General features: G+C 40.1%; 1 protein-coding gene across 2 annotated transcripts; it reads left to right on the top strand.

The window, feature by feature from the left end:
* The first annotated feature begins 269 nt into the window (after positions 1-269).
* On the top strand, positions 270-18,400 carry UBXN8 (UBX domain protein 8). Of its 2 annotated transcripts, XM_049866751.1 has the most exons (8): positions 270-545; positions 3,478-3,600; positions 6,467-6,540; positions 9,542-9,664; positions 10,134-10,271; positions 12,039-12,080; positions 15,514-15,588; positions 18,129-18,400. In XM_049866751.1, the coding sequence occupies exons 1-8, from the start codon at positions 458-460 to the stop codon at positions 18,294-18,296; spliced, it is 831 nt and encodes a 276-aa protein (XP_049722708.1). In that variant the 5' UTR covers positions 270-457; the 3' UTR covers positions 18,297-18,400. The 2 variants fall into 2 exon arrangements, with proteins under 2 accessions (XP_049722708.1, XP_049722709.1); XM_049866752.1 differs by lacking the exon at positions 12,039-12,080.
* Positions 18,401-18,550: the final 150 nt, after the last annotated feature.

Below are 18,550 nucleotides of genomic sequence, written 5' to 3'. Positions count from 1 at the left end.
CAGGTATTTGGTGCCAGTCCCCACTTTTGCGTTGTCCTCCCGCAGGAACCGTTTGAGAAAGTGCTTAGCTGCCTGGACCCCAAAGCCCACCATCACTCCTTCGGCCACAAGGCTGGGCTGCCTCCTTACGGCTTCAACTGCTCGTACACTTTCAAGTTCGTTTTACTTGAGGCCACCGCCGAGGCCGCGGTTTGCCCTCACACAACTTGACCAGGCGGCCTGGCGCCCGTGAGGCCCAGCCTCCCTTGGACGTCATGTGACGAGGGGAGGTGACTTTTACTTCGGAAGTAAGGTTTCAGACAATGAATTCAAAAACAGAGGGGCTTATCTCAGTTCCACCAATGACCGTTTAGGGTCTAACTCCCAAAACTCCCCTCAGGAGGAGCTCCATCGCACCCTCGAGGGCCCGGCCAACCAGAGGGGCGGGTTTTCCGGCCGGAAGCGGGCTCCTACCGCAATGGCTTCCCGTGGGGTCGTTGGTCTTTTCCTTCTCTTCGCTATTCCCGTCTTATGTCTGGAGCTCCGGCGTGGGATTCCGGATCTAGGTAAGTGTTGATTTTTTTCCCCGGGCTCTCACGCCTCGGTAATTTAACTGTGTAAGTCACGTAGGCTTACCGTTTGCCTGAGCGGCCTAGACTACGATTCCCAGACTGCACCGCGCCCACCACCCTCTTCCGGTGCTGTCTGGCGGGGAGGGCACCCAAGTTCTCCGCGGCGGCTGGTCTCTGACGTTGTCGTTGAAATATTCCTCCAGTGTTAGAAATATTCATGGACCCTTCGTGTCGCAGTGCTTACGAGCCACGGCTGCTAACCAAAAGGTCGACAGTTCGAATCCTCCTTGGAAACTGTGGGGCAGTACTACTCTGTCCTATAGGGTAGCTATGAGTTGGAATGACTAGACCGCAGCGGGTTTGGTTTTTTGAATTAGCCGTGTTCATAGGCGAATGCCCACTCTAGGTTAGGCACTTCGTTCGTTAGGTGCCCGGGGCACATGTTCTAAGCTCTGCTGAAGGTTTGCGTATACCGGAGGTAAAACCCTTTGCCGTCGAATCTATTCGGACTCACAGCGACCCTATAGGAGAGAGTAGAACCGCCCCATAGTTTCCAAGGAGCAGCTGGTGGATTCGAACTGCGGACCTTTTGGTTAGAAGCCAAGCTCTTAACTACTGCGCCACCAGGGCTCTGGTGGTGGAGGTACAGAGGCAAAAATTGTGATGAGTACTGTTAAAGGAAATTAACAGGATGATATGATAAAATATAGGAGCCCAATTTAAGGTTGTACTTGGAACACCTGAGAAATTAATCCTTAAACTGAGATTTGACTGGTGGTAAGGAGCCACCCCTATGGAAAACCAGGGGAAGAATATTAAGGGTAAAAGAAATTGTGACGTGTTGGAGGAAAGGATGAAGCCACGTGGCTGGATCAAGAAGAGTAACGGGGAGAGTGGCTCAAGATAATATTTATTAAGCCCCTATAAATAGTCAGACACTAAGTGCTTAGTCATGACTTACTATCTCATTTAATCTGCACCACAACTATTAGGGGTGGGTAATGTTATAATCCTTATTTTACTGTTAAGAGAACTGAGATAAAAGGAAATTAATTGACTCCCGTAAGGTTTTAATAAAGTGACCCTGGATTCTGTGTGGGCAGTGTTTTGAAAGGAGACTATGGTGGAAGCAGTGAGGCAAATTAGGTGTTTCAAGGAGATAAGACATGAGGATGGCCTGGGCTAGGCTGATAACCAACCAAGGAACCAGTTGCCGTGGAGCCGAGTCCTACTCACGGTGACCCCATATGTGTGTCAGAGTAGAACTGTGCTCCAAACAGTTTTTAATGGCTGATTTTTCCGAGGTAGGTTGCCAGGCTTTTCTTTGAAGTGCCTCTGGGTGGACTCCAATCTCCAACCTTTCAGTTAGTAGTCAAGCACGTTAACTGTTTGCATCACCCAGGGGCTCTGGGATGATAACAAGAAATGAAATGTGGATAGATTTGAAATAAATTTAGGAAGTAGAATCAACAGGACTTTTTGATGGATTCAAAGATGACTCCCACATGTGGGGTTGAACAACCCTAGGTAGTTGGTAATGCCATTAATAAGGGGAAAACAGTACTGTAGGCATATGGAGAATTAGGAGTTGTTTTGGACATATTAGTGAGCAGTGTACTTGTCTGTCTTATTAAACAAAGTTCTAAGGTTAGAGACCGTGATGAAACTTAGCTTTTTATATTTCCTCTCTTCACCTTCGCTCCTCATCTCACAGGAGTCAGGAGCCCAGAAATGTTGCTTTAAATAGGAAATTAAAATGCTTTTGAAAAAAATCTACAAAAGGCCCTCCAGGAACCTCCTACACACTCAAGCTATATTGGAATCTAACGATATCTTTATCAAAATGAGATAAAAACAAAAACCAAACCCATTGCTGTGGAGTCGATTCCTACTCATAGTGATCCTACAGGACAGTGTAGAGCTGCCCCATAGCGTTTCCAAGGTGCGGCTGGTGGATTCGAACTGTTGACCTGGTTAGCAGTACGTTGCTTAACCACTGTGCCATATTCACCTGTTCCAAAATTCACCTGGTCTGTTACCTTTACATCACCCCTCCACCTCCTCTGCTCATCTAGAGTCTCCTACTTTGCGCTAGTATTTGAGTTACTAGTCAAGGAGAAAGGAACCCTGGTGGTGCAGCGGTTAAGCTCTGGGCTGCTAACCTAAAGGTTGGTGGTTTGAACCCATCTGGTGGCTCTGTGGGAGAACTGGTGTTCTGCTTCTGTAAAGATTAACCCAGAACCAAACCCAAACCCACTGCCATCGAGTCAATTCCGACTCATAGCGACCCTATAGGACAGAGTAGAACTGCCCCATAGAGTTTCCAAGGAGCGCCTGGTGGATTCGAACTGCCGACCCTTTGGTTGGCAGCCATAGCACTTAACCACTATGCCACCAGGGTTACCCTGGTAGCACAGAGGGTTCTCTGTGCCTCTACCATGAAACTTTTTACAATTAAAAAACAAAACTAAAAACTTCTGGAGGGTGGGAGCCAATTTTTCCCTCAACTGTTTATCTCCTCTACCCCACCACTTAGCAAATTCTGTTACACAGAGTAGGTACTTTGCACATTTTTACTGATTTAATTTTAATCTGGGTAATTTTATCGCCTTTTCTGGGTAGAAGGGAAACCAGAATTTATTACTTATTGACAGTCATAATATTTACAAGGTAGCCAGTCCCTCCCATTATACCTATATTCCTAAAACGGAAGCAGTTTACGTGTAGTGGAGATTTTAGTTTCTGAAAACTTGCCCTGATAGTGACAACTATGATGAATTTTATCACACAAGGAATATTATATGAAAAAATCATAAGGCAGTTGCATAAAATAACTTTTAGGGTGCTTTTCTAGTATGTATCATTCATTACTAGTATCAAGAGAAGTGTTTTTTTTATTAATTGTAATTTTTTTTTCTTTTATAAGGAATTAAAGATCTCATTTTGCTGTGTGGCCGGATTTTCTTACTGCTTGCTCTTCTTTCTTTAATCATTTCTGTGACTACCTCATGGCTTAACTCATTTAAATGTTCCCGAGTTTATCTGAAAGGTGAGTGTATTCTTTCTGGTACCCTTTTACACTTAAATTTCTTTGTTTATTCTAGGAATTTGTACACTAAGAACCATTTTATCATTATTTTTTTGAACATTTTATTATTAAGGTGAAAGTTTATAGAGTAAATCAGTTTCCCATTTAGTAATTTATACACGGCGTGTTTCGTGACATTGGTTTCAAAGCCCTGAATGTGTCAGCACTCTCCCAATTTCACCATTATTTGTGATGTGTAATTTCAAGGTGGGATCATCATTACAACTTTAGTTCATAATTATTTTGAATGAATTATAAATCCGAACATTTTTGTGAGAAATTATTCATTTTCCTTATGTATGCATTTTCTAAATTGGTACATTGTAAATTCATTAATTTTTAAATTGGATTGTCTGTGCAGTTTAATGGCTGTTTGGCACCTACAGGTTATATTCTACAAATGGTGAATGTACCTACCATGAATCTCTAAGGGCTGTTACCTGTTTATTTTTCATTCCATTTTAGAAGTTTTATTGAGGTACCTATCTCTTCTGTATAGTTAAGTATTCTTAATTTTAGAAAATCATGCTTGTTTTTATTTTTGTGTTTTTTAAATTTTGATTTTGATTGAAGTATTCTTCCAGGCCTTTTTATTTTGCAAGCCTGGGGTTGTTTCATAACCAGATTTTTCCTCTTTTCAATATTCCAAGTCACTTTCCTATATTGTATCATTTTCTACAAGATGTTTCTTAATGACTGCAGATTGTTACGATTCACCGAACCATTTTTCCTACCCTGGATGAATATTTCGATTGGTCCTAACTTTAATATAATTTCTAAGAAACGTCTTAGATGTGGAATTACTGGCTCAAAGAGTAGGAACATTTCCTTAGGAGAACTGATTCATACTGTTATCTGTTTGTTCGTTAGGGCTTCATAATTGTGATTTTTGTGTGTATGTGTGGTAAGAAAATATATATAACAAAACATTTTCCATTTCAACAATTTTTACATGCACAACTCAGTGACATTGTTACATTAATCATGATTTGCAACCATCACTAGTGTCCATTTCTAAATTTTTCATCAGCTTTAACAGAAACTCAGATGTTTTTTGTTTTGATAAGCAAAAATTTGTGAGTTCTGCCACTCCCAAAGCCAACTCTTCAGACCGGGATTGGACTGGACTATAAGATAGAAAATGATACTGGTGAGGAGTGGGCTTCTTGGCTCAAGCAAACACATGAGACTATGTGGGCAGCTCCTGTCTGGAGGGGAGATGACAGGGCAGAGGGGGACAGGAGTAGGTTGAATGGGCACAGGGAATACAGGGTGGAGAGGAGGAGTGTGCTGTCTCATTAGGCGGAGAGCAGCTAGGAGTACATAGCAAGGTGTGTTTAAGTTTTTGTATGAGAGACTGACTTGATTTGTAAACTTTCACTTAAAGCACAATTAAAAAAAAAAATCATGAGTTCTAGAAGCCTTTTAAAACTGTATTGTACTTAGTTCCATACAAGATGAATCCTAAAACTAAGCCTATGTTTTCATGTTATTAGAAAGGCGCTTGCCAGTAGTGAATTTGGTACATTATATTTATAGCCATTTCAGATTAACTGTGAATAAAATCATAATCCTAAAAGATTACACCATTTGACCCAAATGTAAAGACACTCTGGATATCTCAGGGTCTCCCAATCATAGATTTAGGAATTTTTTTCCTTCTTTCAATATTTGATCTCATACTTGAAATTATTCATATGAAAAAGTCAACGAGAGGATTGTAACTTAGAAAGTTTGTGTTAAATATATTTTGATATCAAGAGGCTATCTGCTGTTTACATTAAACTATTAGGCAAGGCATTCTGTGTTTTATAAATAAGGGAGATACGTACTTGTCCAATTTCTGTACTTGAAGTACATTTATGTGGTTGGAGAAGTTGTTTTGGTGCATTTATGGGTTGATAATTTTGAGACATAATCACCACTGAAGAATACAACTATGTAATGTATACAAAAAAAAACCCTGTTGCCATTGAGTCGATTCCGACTTAAAATGACCCTACAGGACAGAGTAGAACTACCCCATAGAGTTTCCAAGGAGTGGCTGGTGAATTCGAGCTGTCAACCTTGTGGTTAGCAGCCAGGCTCTTAACCACTATGCCACCCAGGGCTCCGCCTAATGTATAATCATAATATAGCGAGCTTTTCTTCAAGTGAATAAAAAATCAGCTTGCTCATACACTTTCTGTCTTCCCTACTGTCATCAGATATTGAGACAGAAGTCTTCAAATTCATCCGAAACTTTAATCCTCCTTATTTTATCAAATGGTTTGCAAAATGAGTGTGTATTAAAAGTTTAGGAGCAGTCAGCCCTCAGTGGCTTTATGGATTATGCTCTACTATTGATTTATTGGAGCCCTGGTAGTGCAGTGGGTAGGAGCTCAGCTACTAACCAAAAGGTCGGCAGTTCGAGTCCACCAGTTGCTCCTTGGAAACCCTGTGGGGCGGCTCTGCCCTTTCCTGTAGGGTTGCTCTGAGTCAGAATTGACGGGATGACAGTGGGTTTAGTAACAGACGTTAGAGAAGCTTTGCTTCAGAGCCGAGGTTTTGCTGCAGATTTTACGTCTAGACTTGTTTCACCTGCCTGCATACAACTACCCGGTGTATAATCACAATTAGGAATGTGTATAAAGCCTAATACAGTGAGCTTTTCTTCAAGTGAATAAAAAATCAGTATTGTACATTACATCGTTTGAAAAATAGAATCTCTTATAATAAGGCTTCTTGTCTGTCTCAAAATGTTAAAATCTACAGACTTTTTTCAGAGAAAATTGCATTCAACTGATGCTTGGGAATTAAAAAATCGTTTAATGTCTTGATGTCTTAGATAAAGAAGAGGAGGAGAATGAGAAAAGACAAAAACTTGTGAGAAAGAAGCAACAGGAAGCACAGGGTGAAAAGGTAAAGCAGGCTTCCTAGAGACTGTATACAGAGAAAACACGAAAATGTCGGGGGCACGTACAAGTCAGGTCTGTTGCTTTCTGTGTGTGCCCAGATTTTTTTTTTTTTTTTTAATATTGAGGTGAAATTCATATAACATAAAATTAATCGTTTTAAAAAAGTATACAAATCAGTGACGTTTAGTATGTTCACTGTGTTGTGCAATCACTACCCATAATTCCAGGATACTTTGATCACTGCCGAAGAAAATCCTGAACGTATTAAATGCAGTCACCCCCTGCCCCCCCATTCCTTGGCAGCCACCAGTCTGCTTTCTGTCTCTATGAATTCACCTATTCTGGATATATTTCATAGAGAGGCAGTCCGTGGACAGTGAACAAGTTCCCTTCCTAAGTCTGCCTTGAAGTTGAATTTGTATGTATGTCAGAACAGTTAGGTACGGCTTGTGTCTAATGTCAGTTAGTCAAATGTTTGTCTTAGTATATAGTATGTAATATGATTATGTATTATATAGTATATAGTGTACGTTTTCGTGCACAAAAACATCAAAGAAACACTTCCAGATACACTAAAACATCTTTAACATAGTAATACAGTAGTAGTAATAATAATGTTTTGATGCGTTGCAAAGTAGTGCCATTTGTTGCTACAAACCATTGTATGTACCTTGGATTTTTAATATCATAGGCTTTACAGGAGTTGGTTCGTAACTATGGGTTGTATGTAAGTTGGATGTTCATAACCCAGGGACTGACTATCAATGAAATCCTACAATTTGTGACCTTTTGTGTCTGGCTTCTTTCGCTTAGCATAATATTTTTGAAGTTCATCTGTATTGTAGCATGTATCAGTACTTCATTACTTTTTTATGGCTAGATAATACTCCATTATATGGATATACCTCAATTTGTTCATCTATTCATTCATTGATGGACACTTGGGTTGTTTCATTATTGTCAACAGTGCTGCAGTGAACATTCATGTCCAAGTATTTGTTTGAGTACCTGTTTTCAGTTCTTTTGTGTATATACCAAAAAACAACAAAAAACCAAACTCATTTGCCGTGGAGTTGATTGTGACTCATAGTGACCCTATAGGACAGAGTAGAACTTTCCCATAGGGTTTCCGAGGAGCGGCTGGTGAATTTGAACTGCTGACATTTTGGTTAGCAGCTGAGCTCTTAACCACTGTGCCACCAGGGCATATACACAGGTGTGCAATTACTGAGTCGTGTAGTAATCCTGCGTTTAGCTTTTTGAGGACCTGTCAAACTGTTTTCCACAGTGGCTGCACTATTTTACATTTCCCCCAGCAGTGGATGAGGGTTCCAATTTTTCCCTGTTCTTACCAACCCTTGTTTATTTTGTTATTATTATTTTTTTAATCTCATTATGGTTTTGATTTACATTTCCCTAGTGACTAATGATGTTGAGCATCTTATTTGATTATTGGCCATTTGTCTATCTTCTTTGGAGAAATGTTGAGTGTAGGAGTTCTTTATATATTCTAGATATATATATCAGATATAGTTTGCAATTTTTTTCTCCCATTCCATGGGTTGTCTTTCACTTTCTTGATAATACTGTTTGATGCACAAAAGTTTCTAATTTTGATGAAGTCTAATTTATCTATTTTTTTCTCCATTGCTTGTTCTTTTGGTATCATATCTGCGTAAACAACCTAGTGCCAAATCCAAAGTCACGAGGATTTACTCCTGTTTTTCTTTGTAGAGTTTTTTGGTGTTAGCACTTATATTTAGGTCACTCATCCATTTTGAGTTGATTTCCACATATGGTGTGAGGTAGGGGTCCAACTTCATTCTTTTGCAGGTGGATATCTACTTCTGCCAGCACCATTCTTGGTTGGGGGTTGAGTGGAGCTTAATAGTTAGCTGCCAGCAATCTTAAGTAGGACAAAGAGGCTGAGAAGTCTTAGCTTTCAGTGTGTACATTTTCATTCACTCTGTGTTTTTGTTTGTACCCCTGCCCCCTACTCGCCCTAGGATCTGTGAATCTGGAGCCTCTCCGGTTCATTTTCTCAGAGAATAAACCTTCCATGCCTAGCTGTGTATGGTAGGATAGCGAGTCTGGGGATCTAATAGCTCTTTTATTTATTTATTTAATTTTTCCTAAAAAATCTCAGGTGCAAAGAATTAGTGTAATTGTAATTGTTGATTCACCGCAAACTCATTGTTGGTCCAGGCATGGCCTGTCTCCCCGTCTCAGCTCCCACTCCCTGTTTTCAGCTCTGTGCCTCACTCCGTCTCCCGGCCATGGGATCTGAGCTGTTCCAGGGTCTGTGGAGTACCCTGGTTTGCTTCTTATCGTTGTCCTCATTTGCAAGCACTTAGGTTTCAGCCTTTTCCACTCTGTTACATCAGTTACCACTCCTCCACCTGTGTTCAGATATAGTGGTTTGGGGTTGGTGTTTCTTTGTGTCATTAGTGATGGAATCTGAGTTTCTGTTTTTTGTTCCCTGTATTGATTTGGGATGATTTTCAAGAGGAGAAAGGGAGGAGTGGCTTAACTTCATCATTTCAAAACCAGATGTCTCAATTCTATGTCTTTCAATTCCAAATATTATTTTTTCTACTTTCCCATGATCAGACTATACAATTAACATTCCTCCAAACAAGTTCATGCCTTCTAGGATCTGACAACATGAGAAACCATAATGCCGTGAACAAACCACTCACACTTCAGGAACCATGTCCTATTTGTCTTTGTCTCCCTTCCTGCTACTAAGTTTTTGTTGCACTGAAAACACTTTAAAGGATATACAGGCAGATGACCGTGCAAATATAAGGATAGAACATTTGTTACTTTTTTTATTATGTACATGTATAAAATTGCAAAAGCTGAAGGTGCTGCCTTTTAGCAAAATGGAATTAGTGTGGAAACACAATTTTGTAGCCAGTTCTTTTTTAAAACTTCTTAGACAATGTACACACTGAGAAACATTGATGTGTATACTAACAACCCCTAATTTATTTTTTGAACAGGTCAGCAGATACTTAGAGAAAGTTTTAAAACCTCACCAGGAAATGAAATTGAAAAAACTGGAAGAGCGCTTCTATCAGATGACGGGTGAAACCTGGAAGTTAAGCAATGGTCACAAGCTTGGGGTTAGAAAGTACTCGTATTTTATATTTTGAGTTCTTGTCAGCCACAGAAGTTTTGCATGATCATGTACATAGACATACTTTTTCAACATACATGTTCTGTTTTCATGGTCTTTTAAGGCATAATCACTTGTACTGCCCTGTTTCCTTTACTGAAAGGAGGAAAGGATATCATTCAGGTTGTTCTCTTCCTTCCATCATACTGAGAAACTTGGGCGTCAGAGATACACAGGGCTCACTCAGCCTCTTATCCATCAGAGGAACCCCAGAACTGGGTAACGTTAGTTTCTATAGAAGTGTGAGCTCCAGGCCTTTTTTCCCAAGGAGATATGCTTTAATTTTCTGGGCTTAAATGATGACCCACTTATATTTTTATGCTGAAATGCCATCAGGATAAAAGAAATCACCATTGTGAACAGAATAAAGTTGATGGGGTGTATTTCTTTAGACACTGCCTCTTTTTCTTGACCAGGGTGATGAAGATTTGCTGCTTAAGAATGCAAGTCAGACATCTTTCGAAACTGCAAACAGAGAAGCAGCAAAGAGACGGAACTTGCCTGAGCCTGTCACCAAAGTTTCATCACCTGCTGAGCAGCCCCCACAAAATAAGGTTCGTTCCGTTACGGAATGCCTCCTGGGGAATTGGATCCGTGTGCTGTGGGAATATTGTTCTCTGGGCGGTTGGTCAATTGGTGAAGATAATCCAGACGGTGCCTTCTCACCGCCGTACAAAGCAATCAGCTTCCTTAAGAACCACTTTCCCTGTCCAGCAGTAATACTGACGTTCTGAATCAAACTTAGAGGGAAGCTATGAAGGTAAATGATAATACGTTTAGAAAACACTCCATTCTTTTTGAGGAATTAATTTGAAGAAATGGCAAATATAATGTTTACCGAGGTAAACAGTCATATTAGGCAGTTTAAGACATTATGAAGCCATATCTAGTGAGCGGCTAAAACCTGCTTTTAACATGAGGGCATAATTTTCTTCACTGGCCCTTCTAGAAAAGTGAATAGCAACTATTCACTTTGTAACGGGTGGTGCCCAGCTTTATTATTCCTGGTTTTCTACTTTCAGATCTTTAATCCCTAAACTGACTCTGAGTTGGAGCTGGAAAAAGTTGGAAATTAAGAAATCTGTTTTTACTGCCTCTTAGGGAAAGCTGGAAGGCCATCTATTCAATGAAAGTAGTTTTTAACGTATTGCTTCTCAGCCTGAGGTTCCCTGGTCCCATGGTAGTCCTTGAGGGTGGGAATAGGGTCGTTTAACTGTTTTTAGTATTGAAAAAAGAAAAACCTAATGAACTGCCTGGGGATTAATTACAAGTTCAGATTTTTTTGTTTCTTCCTAATAACAGTGTCTCATGCTGTGGTAAATTTTGGTTGACAGTCATAATGTTTTTGATACCAAAGGGAAACAAATGATTTATTATTTGATAAATGCAGTGAGTTAGATAAAATGTAATGAAACATGGAACCTGTGGTATTAAAAAATAAAAAGGGTCCCTGGAGGTAAAATGGTTGATAACAAGTGTTTTAATGAGAGCTAAAAAAAAAAAAAAAAAAATTTTTTTATAGGGTTACTACGACTTAACAGCAGTGGGTAACCCTTGCCTCAGGCTCTACAGCTTCATACTTCTGATCTTCCATCTTCAGTTAGATTGTCCTGGATCGGAGGAGGTGTTATCTTCATTTGGTTAAGTGCTATGGCTGCCAACCAGAAGGTCGGCAGTTCGAATCCACCAGGTGCTCTTTGGAAACTCTATGGGGCAGTTCTATTCTGTCCTATAGGGTCGCTATGAGTTGGACTCAACTCAATGGCCATGGATTATTGGGCTGAACATTCTTTTACTTAACAGATTAACAGAAATAGGGAAACATGAGTAAATGCTGAAAGGAACCAGAGTGAATGGTTGCTAACTTGTTCTTTCCTAAAAGGGCCAGTGAGGACAGTTAAATGCACTCGTGTTAAAATGTATGTATGCATGAGCTTAAATAATGTGGGGTCTTACTGAATGTATTTCATGTTAATATTTACCTTCTGTTGCTTTTAGTAGTACCTATGTGTATGTGGTTCTGGTTTTTATGTGTATGTTATCTGGGAACTCCATAAAAACAAAATTCTTTAACCGTGTATAGATTGGTACTCTTATCCCAAATCCCATTTTTATGATCTGTTATTAACACAAGGTTGCTTACCCAAAGACATTTACTAATTTAGCTCTCATTCTTGTTCTGTAGATGCATGCATTTAAGAGATAGATTCTTTCAAGTTTAAATGTGTCTAAACTCTGTATTAAAAGGAATTCCTCCCATAGATTACTTTTTCTGTTTTGAAGATGTTGACATTCTTGTTACCAGTACTTATTTTCCTTAGGTTCTTGAGTTACCTGAAGAACCTCCTGAAGCAGCTGAAGAAGTAAGCTTGTTTTTTTCCTTGTTTAAGAGCAAGTAAATATGTCGTGCCTGAAGTTGGGCTTGGAGTCCCTTGGAGTCCAAACTGTTAATTGCTTGACTAATAGCTGAAAGGTTGACAGTTCAAACCTACTCAGAAGCACCTAGGCAGACAGGCCTGGCGATCTGCTTCTGAAAGATCACAGCCTTGAAAACCCTATGGAGCAGTTCTGCTTTGCACACACGGGGTTTCCATGAGTTAGAATTGACTCGACAGCAACTAACAACAAAGTTGGATGTAGAGAAAAATGATGGGGTATGTGCTTTTGTGTCTCCACTGAAGTTAAGTCTTGTTTTAAATCAGTATCAGATGAGACTCCTTGGTTTGAGTCCTGTTTTGGAAGCTGCTGTCTGCTGAGTTTGTTTTTAGAGCCCACCCACAGCATCAGACAGAAATAGGGTACGTGGGCTTTTCCAAAACTTCAGGTCAGCAAATGAGTAACTTACACAGAATTGAAATCAGCAGATGACTTCAAATGGTAGGTCTCCCCTTAAAAAAGAGAAAATAAAGAGAGCAGCTATGTTATAGAGGTTTTAATTTAAGAGGTGGTTGCTGCGTAGGGGGCTGGGCTGCCTCCTTGCCGTTGCCCAGCGGAGTTAAAGAGAGGCCACTAAGGGACAGGAGCACGTAAGTCATTTAGGCAGCGAATGCAGAAGGAAAGTCCCAAAGCCCTCGTGGTTTTCCATCTCATGGCACTCAACAACTCTTATACTCTCTGTGAAAATAATTTTTCATGTAGCCATAATAGCAGTTGAGAGGGTCTCATTTTTGTCAACACATTTGCAACATTTAACCTTTGTACTTTGGAAGTCTGAGGAAAACCTGAAAGCCATACAAAAATGAGGACAATGAAATGTGCAATCCGGATACAGAACCCCCAGGAGGAACACAGTTGTTTTCTTTAAAGACCTTTAATTCAGCCCTTGCTGTATGTGACAAATTCACGCCTGTGACACGTCCGTACTAAGTCTTCTCCATCCTCGTGTCTCTTCAAGCTCTGGTTACCATGGCTGTCATGTTATAATACAGGAGTAATTTAGTGTAGCTCAGGGGGTGCTCTCTATGAACTTTTCCTGGCTTTGAGGCACATGATGAGCCATATGACAAAATTCCCGCTATAGGGGAGTCTGCTTGGGTTTAGGAACACACTAATGGATGGGGAAACTAATGACCTGAAAAACAAATAATGCCATTCTTACTTCAGCAATACACCGTGATTATTCACTGCCTATTATGTATTTAGTATTACTGTAATCCATAGAGTTCTAAAATACTAACACAGATTTTTAAAATGACGGAAGGAAATAACTCATGGTAGTCCAGAATTCACAGTAAATATTGACTATCTGTTACTGTTTTACCTTTTTTTTTTAATTATTGTGGTGAAAACACAATTCAGCAGTTTTTACATGTGTAGTTCAGTGACATGGATTACATTCTTCAGGCTGTACGGCCATTCTCCCTATTCTTTTCCAGATTATTCCACCAACATTAACATAAACGCCCTGTCCCTAAACAAACCCTCTTCCCCCCATCCTCCTCCCTTCCAGCCCTGGTAACCATTAATAATTTTTGGTTTCTGTGTATTTGCTTATTTCACCTAAGTGAGATCATACAGTATTTGTCCTTTTGCGAATGATTTTGCTCAGCATGATGTTTTCAAGGTTCATCCATGTTGAGGCATGCATTAGAATTTCCTTTCTCTTTATAGCTGAGTAATGTCCCATTGTATGTACATACCATATTTTGTTTATCCATTCATTTGTTAATGGACATTTCAGTTGTTTCCACCTTTGGGCCATCGTGAGCTGTGCTGCAGTGAACTTTGGTGTACATGTTGTTGGTTCGCGTCACTGCTCTCAAGTCTCCTGGGCATAGACCTACAAGTGGAATTGCTGGGTAGTCCTGGAAACCCTGGTGGTGTAGTGGTTAGGTGCTACGGCTGCTAACCAAAAGCATCTGCAGTTTGAATCCACCAGGCGCTCCTTGGAAACTATGGGGCAGTTCTACTCTGTCCTGTAGGGTCGCTATTAGTCGGAATCAACTCGACGCAGTGGGTGGGTAAAATTAAATTTTATTGTTTCCAAAAATAAGTAAAATTGGCTTTTAATCTGTGATTTCTTCATTTTAGTATAAAACTTCTTTAGTAGAAGCAGTAACAGTAAAGCTGAACTGCCAAATAACATTTATTCAGGTGTTACTCAAATACCTTAACTATGTGTGTGGAAGTACTTTCGTTCGAGCATGGTTTTCCTGAGAGGGGGCTGCTGCCCCAAAACCAGCATTTATATGTAATATGACACCCACATAACTCCCAGGACCCACACCAGGACAGGTAGAGATAATGCTAGCCCTAAGCATCAGAATAAATTACTTGTCCATCATCTTCGTCCATCATCTCTGTCTTTATATTGTTCTTTAATAGATTAGCAGTTTTCTGGCTTTTTTTAGATGTTGGATCATCTTAGCAAAGGAAGGGTTATGGAGAATTTCACTACGTAAAGTAGATAAAGCAGGAGCTGCTGCAAGGAGGGGGCTCTCAGAGCTCCTAGCATCAGGGCAAACTCTGGCCTAGTGCTCTCCTCTGGGGAATGACGTGGGACTGGCGCACAGCCTAGGAGACTGGAAGGGTAACCTGTCGTTTCCTTCCAATCTAGTGTTTTCTTGTCTAGGATCTGAGCTGGCACTGGACCTTCTGGGTTTGGTAGGTCCATTTAGAAGCCCAGCTCCAATCTGGGTATTATCTGGGCAGACAGAAGCATTTAGTCTGTGATGTCCTCTTTGGAAGGCTCTGTAACTTATTTCCTAAATAAGTAGGAAACTTTTTTTTTAGCTTTTTGCAGAATTATTTCCACGTTTAGAGTGAATTTTATCTAGGTTTTCATGTTGGTCTACTCTCAGAGCTAAAGTTGTTACAGAAGCTCACGTGAACTTTTGTAATTACACGTTTAATAGGAGTGGAGCCCTGGTGGTGTAGTGGTTAATAGTTTGGCTGTTAGCCAAAAGGTCAGCAGTTCGAATCCATCAGGCGCTCCTTGGAAACCCTATGAGATATTTTTACTCTGTCCTGTAGGGTTGCTGTGAGTCGGAATTGACTTGACCGTAATAGGTTAATAGAAGTTATCCCTGGGAGGAGCAAAGAATTAAGCGCTCAACTACTAGCTGAAAGGTTGGTGGTTCAAACGCACCCAGAGACACCTCGGAAGACAGGCCTGGTGATCTGCTTCTGAAACATCACCGCCTTGAAAACCTTATGGGGCACAGTTCTACCTGAAACACACGGGGTCACCTTGAGTTGCAGCTGACTTGACAGCAATGGGTTTAGTTATTTAATAGTAGTAATTTGAATAACAGAGTAATGGATTGAAATTCCTTTTTGAATATTTTTATTCCTTAGGTAGTTACTGTTGCTCTCCGGTGTCTAAGTGGCCGTGTCCTGAGGAGAAGGTTTTTTAAGTCCTGCAGTTCGCAGGTGAGGAAATGAATAACCTAAGAAATATTTTTTGGTAGATCCGACAGGAGCTAATTCAGGTACAGTGGGACGTCTGATACGTTACCAGATGAGGAGAAAGGCATATATGTATGTTGCAGAAATCCGGATGACCAGGTGTGCTGGGCCTTTCTGAACTGTATTGTAATCTGCATTATAATTTTGTTCAGTTTTTCCTTGCCCTTTTTTTTTTGTTTTGGTTTTATTCCATTTTCACAGCTCCATGGCCAAGATGCTTTTTTCAAACCCTTAGGAGAAGTCTTCAGCACTAACTTTGTTTCCATTGTTCCCTAATGGATTATTAACCTAAATTCCACTGCTTCTATGTAATTTTTAGATCATTCTCAAGGAGCTTGTTTCCTTTGGTCCAAATAGATTTTTTTCTTTGTAACAATTTGGAAAACAGAAAAATAGACAAATAAAAATTAGATCTGTCTGCAGTGTAACACTGAAGCCAATAACACTTCAGTGTATTTCAATTTTTAAGTGCATTTAAACATAATTATGTATATAAACGTAAACAATTTTCAGTCGTGATTGTTGTACTTAACTCCCTATGACAGGAATGCAAAATAAAATAATTAAGAAAAAACCATCAAGCTAAAGGATAAACTTGGAAAAAATGTCTGTACTGTCTATGTGTAACAGTGCCAGTTTTTATAGGGAGTTTATATAAATCAAGTAAAAGGTAAACCTTTCCATAGAATAGCACGTGAAAACATGTGTAGGGTTTTCCAAAGAAGAAAAACAAGTAACAAATAAAAATGTGAAAAAAACGTTTGGCCTCACTTAGAATCAAAGAAGTGCAAGTTAAAATGAGACACCATTTTTTCACCTGTCAGAATGTCGAAGATTAAAAAGAATAATATCCAGTTTTGGCAAGTGTGTGGGAAAAACAGGGATTCTCATGAGTTTGATGGTGGATGTAAACTGAGCTACTGTTCCTATGGGAGAATTTCGCAGTATATATTTTTAAAATACTTAAAAATATTTCTGTCATTTGACCCAGTAATTTCACTTGACAGTTTATCCTATACAACTAAGACAAATGTTAAAAAAGTCTGTTTATGTAGGATTAGTTAAGACATATCAATATATTGGAAAACTACAGAGTTTTAAGAATTATGACATAGGTGTACATTTATTACATGGAATATTAGTAGGTCCCTGGCCGGTGGCTAGCAGTAGAAGTCAGGATGGCCTATATTTGGTACTGAATCTTCCCCTGGGAACATTCTGCCATCCACCATTTTTTCCTAAAGCAACACACCATCTTTTAAAATCTGTTTTGAGGCAAGCATTGTTTTTAGGCAAGAGTACACAGACATTTTGATCATTGCCGTGGGAATCTTCATGACAGGAACTATTATAAAATTACAGGGAAGGCCTGGACATGCCCGTTTTAACAAAGATCCTGAGTGATTCTGATGTGTACTCCTGGGTTAGATTTTGATCTAAATCATTTTTCTTCCCAAATGCTAATCTTTTATTCTTTTTTTTTATATTAACTTTATTGAGCTTCAAGTGAATGTTTACAAATCAAGTCAGACTGTCACATATAAGTTTATATACACCTTACTCTGTACTCCCACTTGCTCTCCCCCTAATGAGTCAACCCTTCCAGTCTCTCCTTTCATGACAGTTTTTCCAGCTTCCAACTCTCTCTATCCTCCCATCCCCCCTCCAGACAGGAGATGCCAACACAGTCTCAAGTGACCACTTGATATAATTAGCTCACCCTTCATCAGCATCTCTCTCCTACCCACTGTCCAGTCCCTTTCATGTCTGATGAGTTGTCTTCGGGGATGGTTCCTGTCCTGTGCCAACAGAAGGTTTGGGGACCATGAAGGCCGGGATTCCTCTAGTCTCAGTCAGACCATTAAGTCTGGTCTTTTTATGAGAATTTGGGGTCTGCATCCCACTGATCTCCTGCTCCCTCAGGGGTCCTCTGCTGTGCTCCCTGTCAGGGCAGTCATCGATTGTGGCCGGGCACCAACTAGTTCTTCTGGTCTCAGGATGATGTAGGTCTCTGGTTCAGGTGGCCCTTTCTGTCTCTTGGGCTCATAGTTATCGTGTGACCTTGGTGTTCTTCATTCTCCTTTGCTCCAGGTGGGTTGAGACCAATTGATTGCATCTTAGATGGTTGCTTGTTAGCATTTAAGACCCCAGACGCCACATTTCAAAGTGGGATGCAGAATGTTTTCATAATAGAATTATTAATCTTTTATTCTTAACCTATTTATTGAATAATCTTTCCACTTCATTATGGGTGGGGTATTCAAACTTTTTAAATGCTTCTGCTGTCTCCAGGTGCCAGGTGTCCTGGGCCTCCTCTGAAACAAAAGGTATCAGAGGTTATGAGCTTCTCCATTCCTTTGAACTCTGAGAAGTTCTTCTGAAAGTTGTGGAAGCTGTTTCGTTACTTCCAAGGCCACGATTTAATGAAGGAACTGTAAAAGATCATGGAGAGGGACGCAAGTGTGTACAAGTATTTGGTAGTAACTAAGGTTTTTATCTTTTAGGTCTTACTTGATTGGATGATGAAAACTGGTTACCACTCATCGTTATACAGCCTTTCTACCTCCTTTCCCAGGAGGCCTCTGGAAGTGGATGGAAGCTGGACACTGGAGGACATAGGAATAACTGTGGATACTGTACTCAATGTGGAAGAGAAAGAGCAAAGCAACTAATTAGGAAATGAGAACTACCTGTTCTACATAAAATCAGTTATGCTATGACCTTACAGGACAATAAAGGATTCAATTAAAATTGTGCCATACTTTGATTGAGTCAAAGGTCAGGCTGTGGAAGTCAGCCTCCAAGATGGCCTCAGTGACCCCGCTCCTGGTATTCACACCTTTGTTCTGTCTTCCCCCTCAATGTATCAGGGTTGATCTGTATTACCAGTAGAAGTAACCAGAAGTGATGGTATGTCCCTTCTTAG

Source organism: Elephas maximus, chromosome 22, assembly GCF_024166365.1.
Source record: "Elephas maximus indicus isolate mEleMax1 chromosome 22, mEleMax1 primary haplotype, whole genome shotgun sequence".
Lineage (NCBI taxonomy): Eukaryota > Metazoa > Chordata > Mammalia > Proboscidea > Elephantidae > Elephas > Elephas maximus.
Note: the sequence above shows the minus strand (reverse complement) of the source record. Positions and strands in the feature narration are given on the sequence as shown.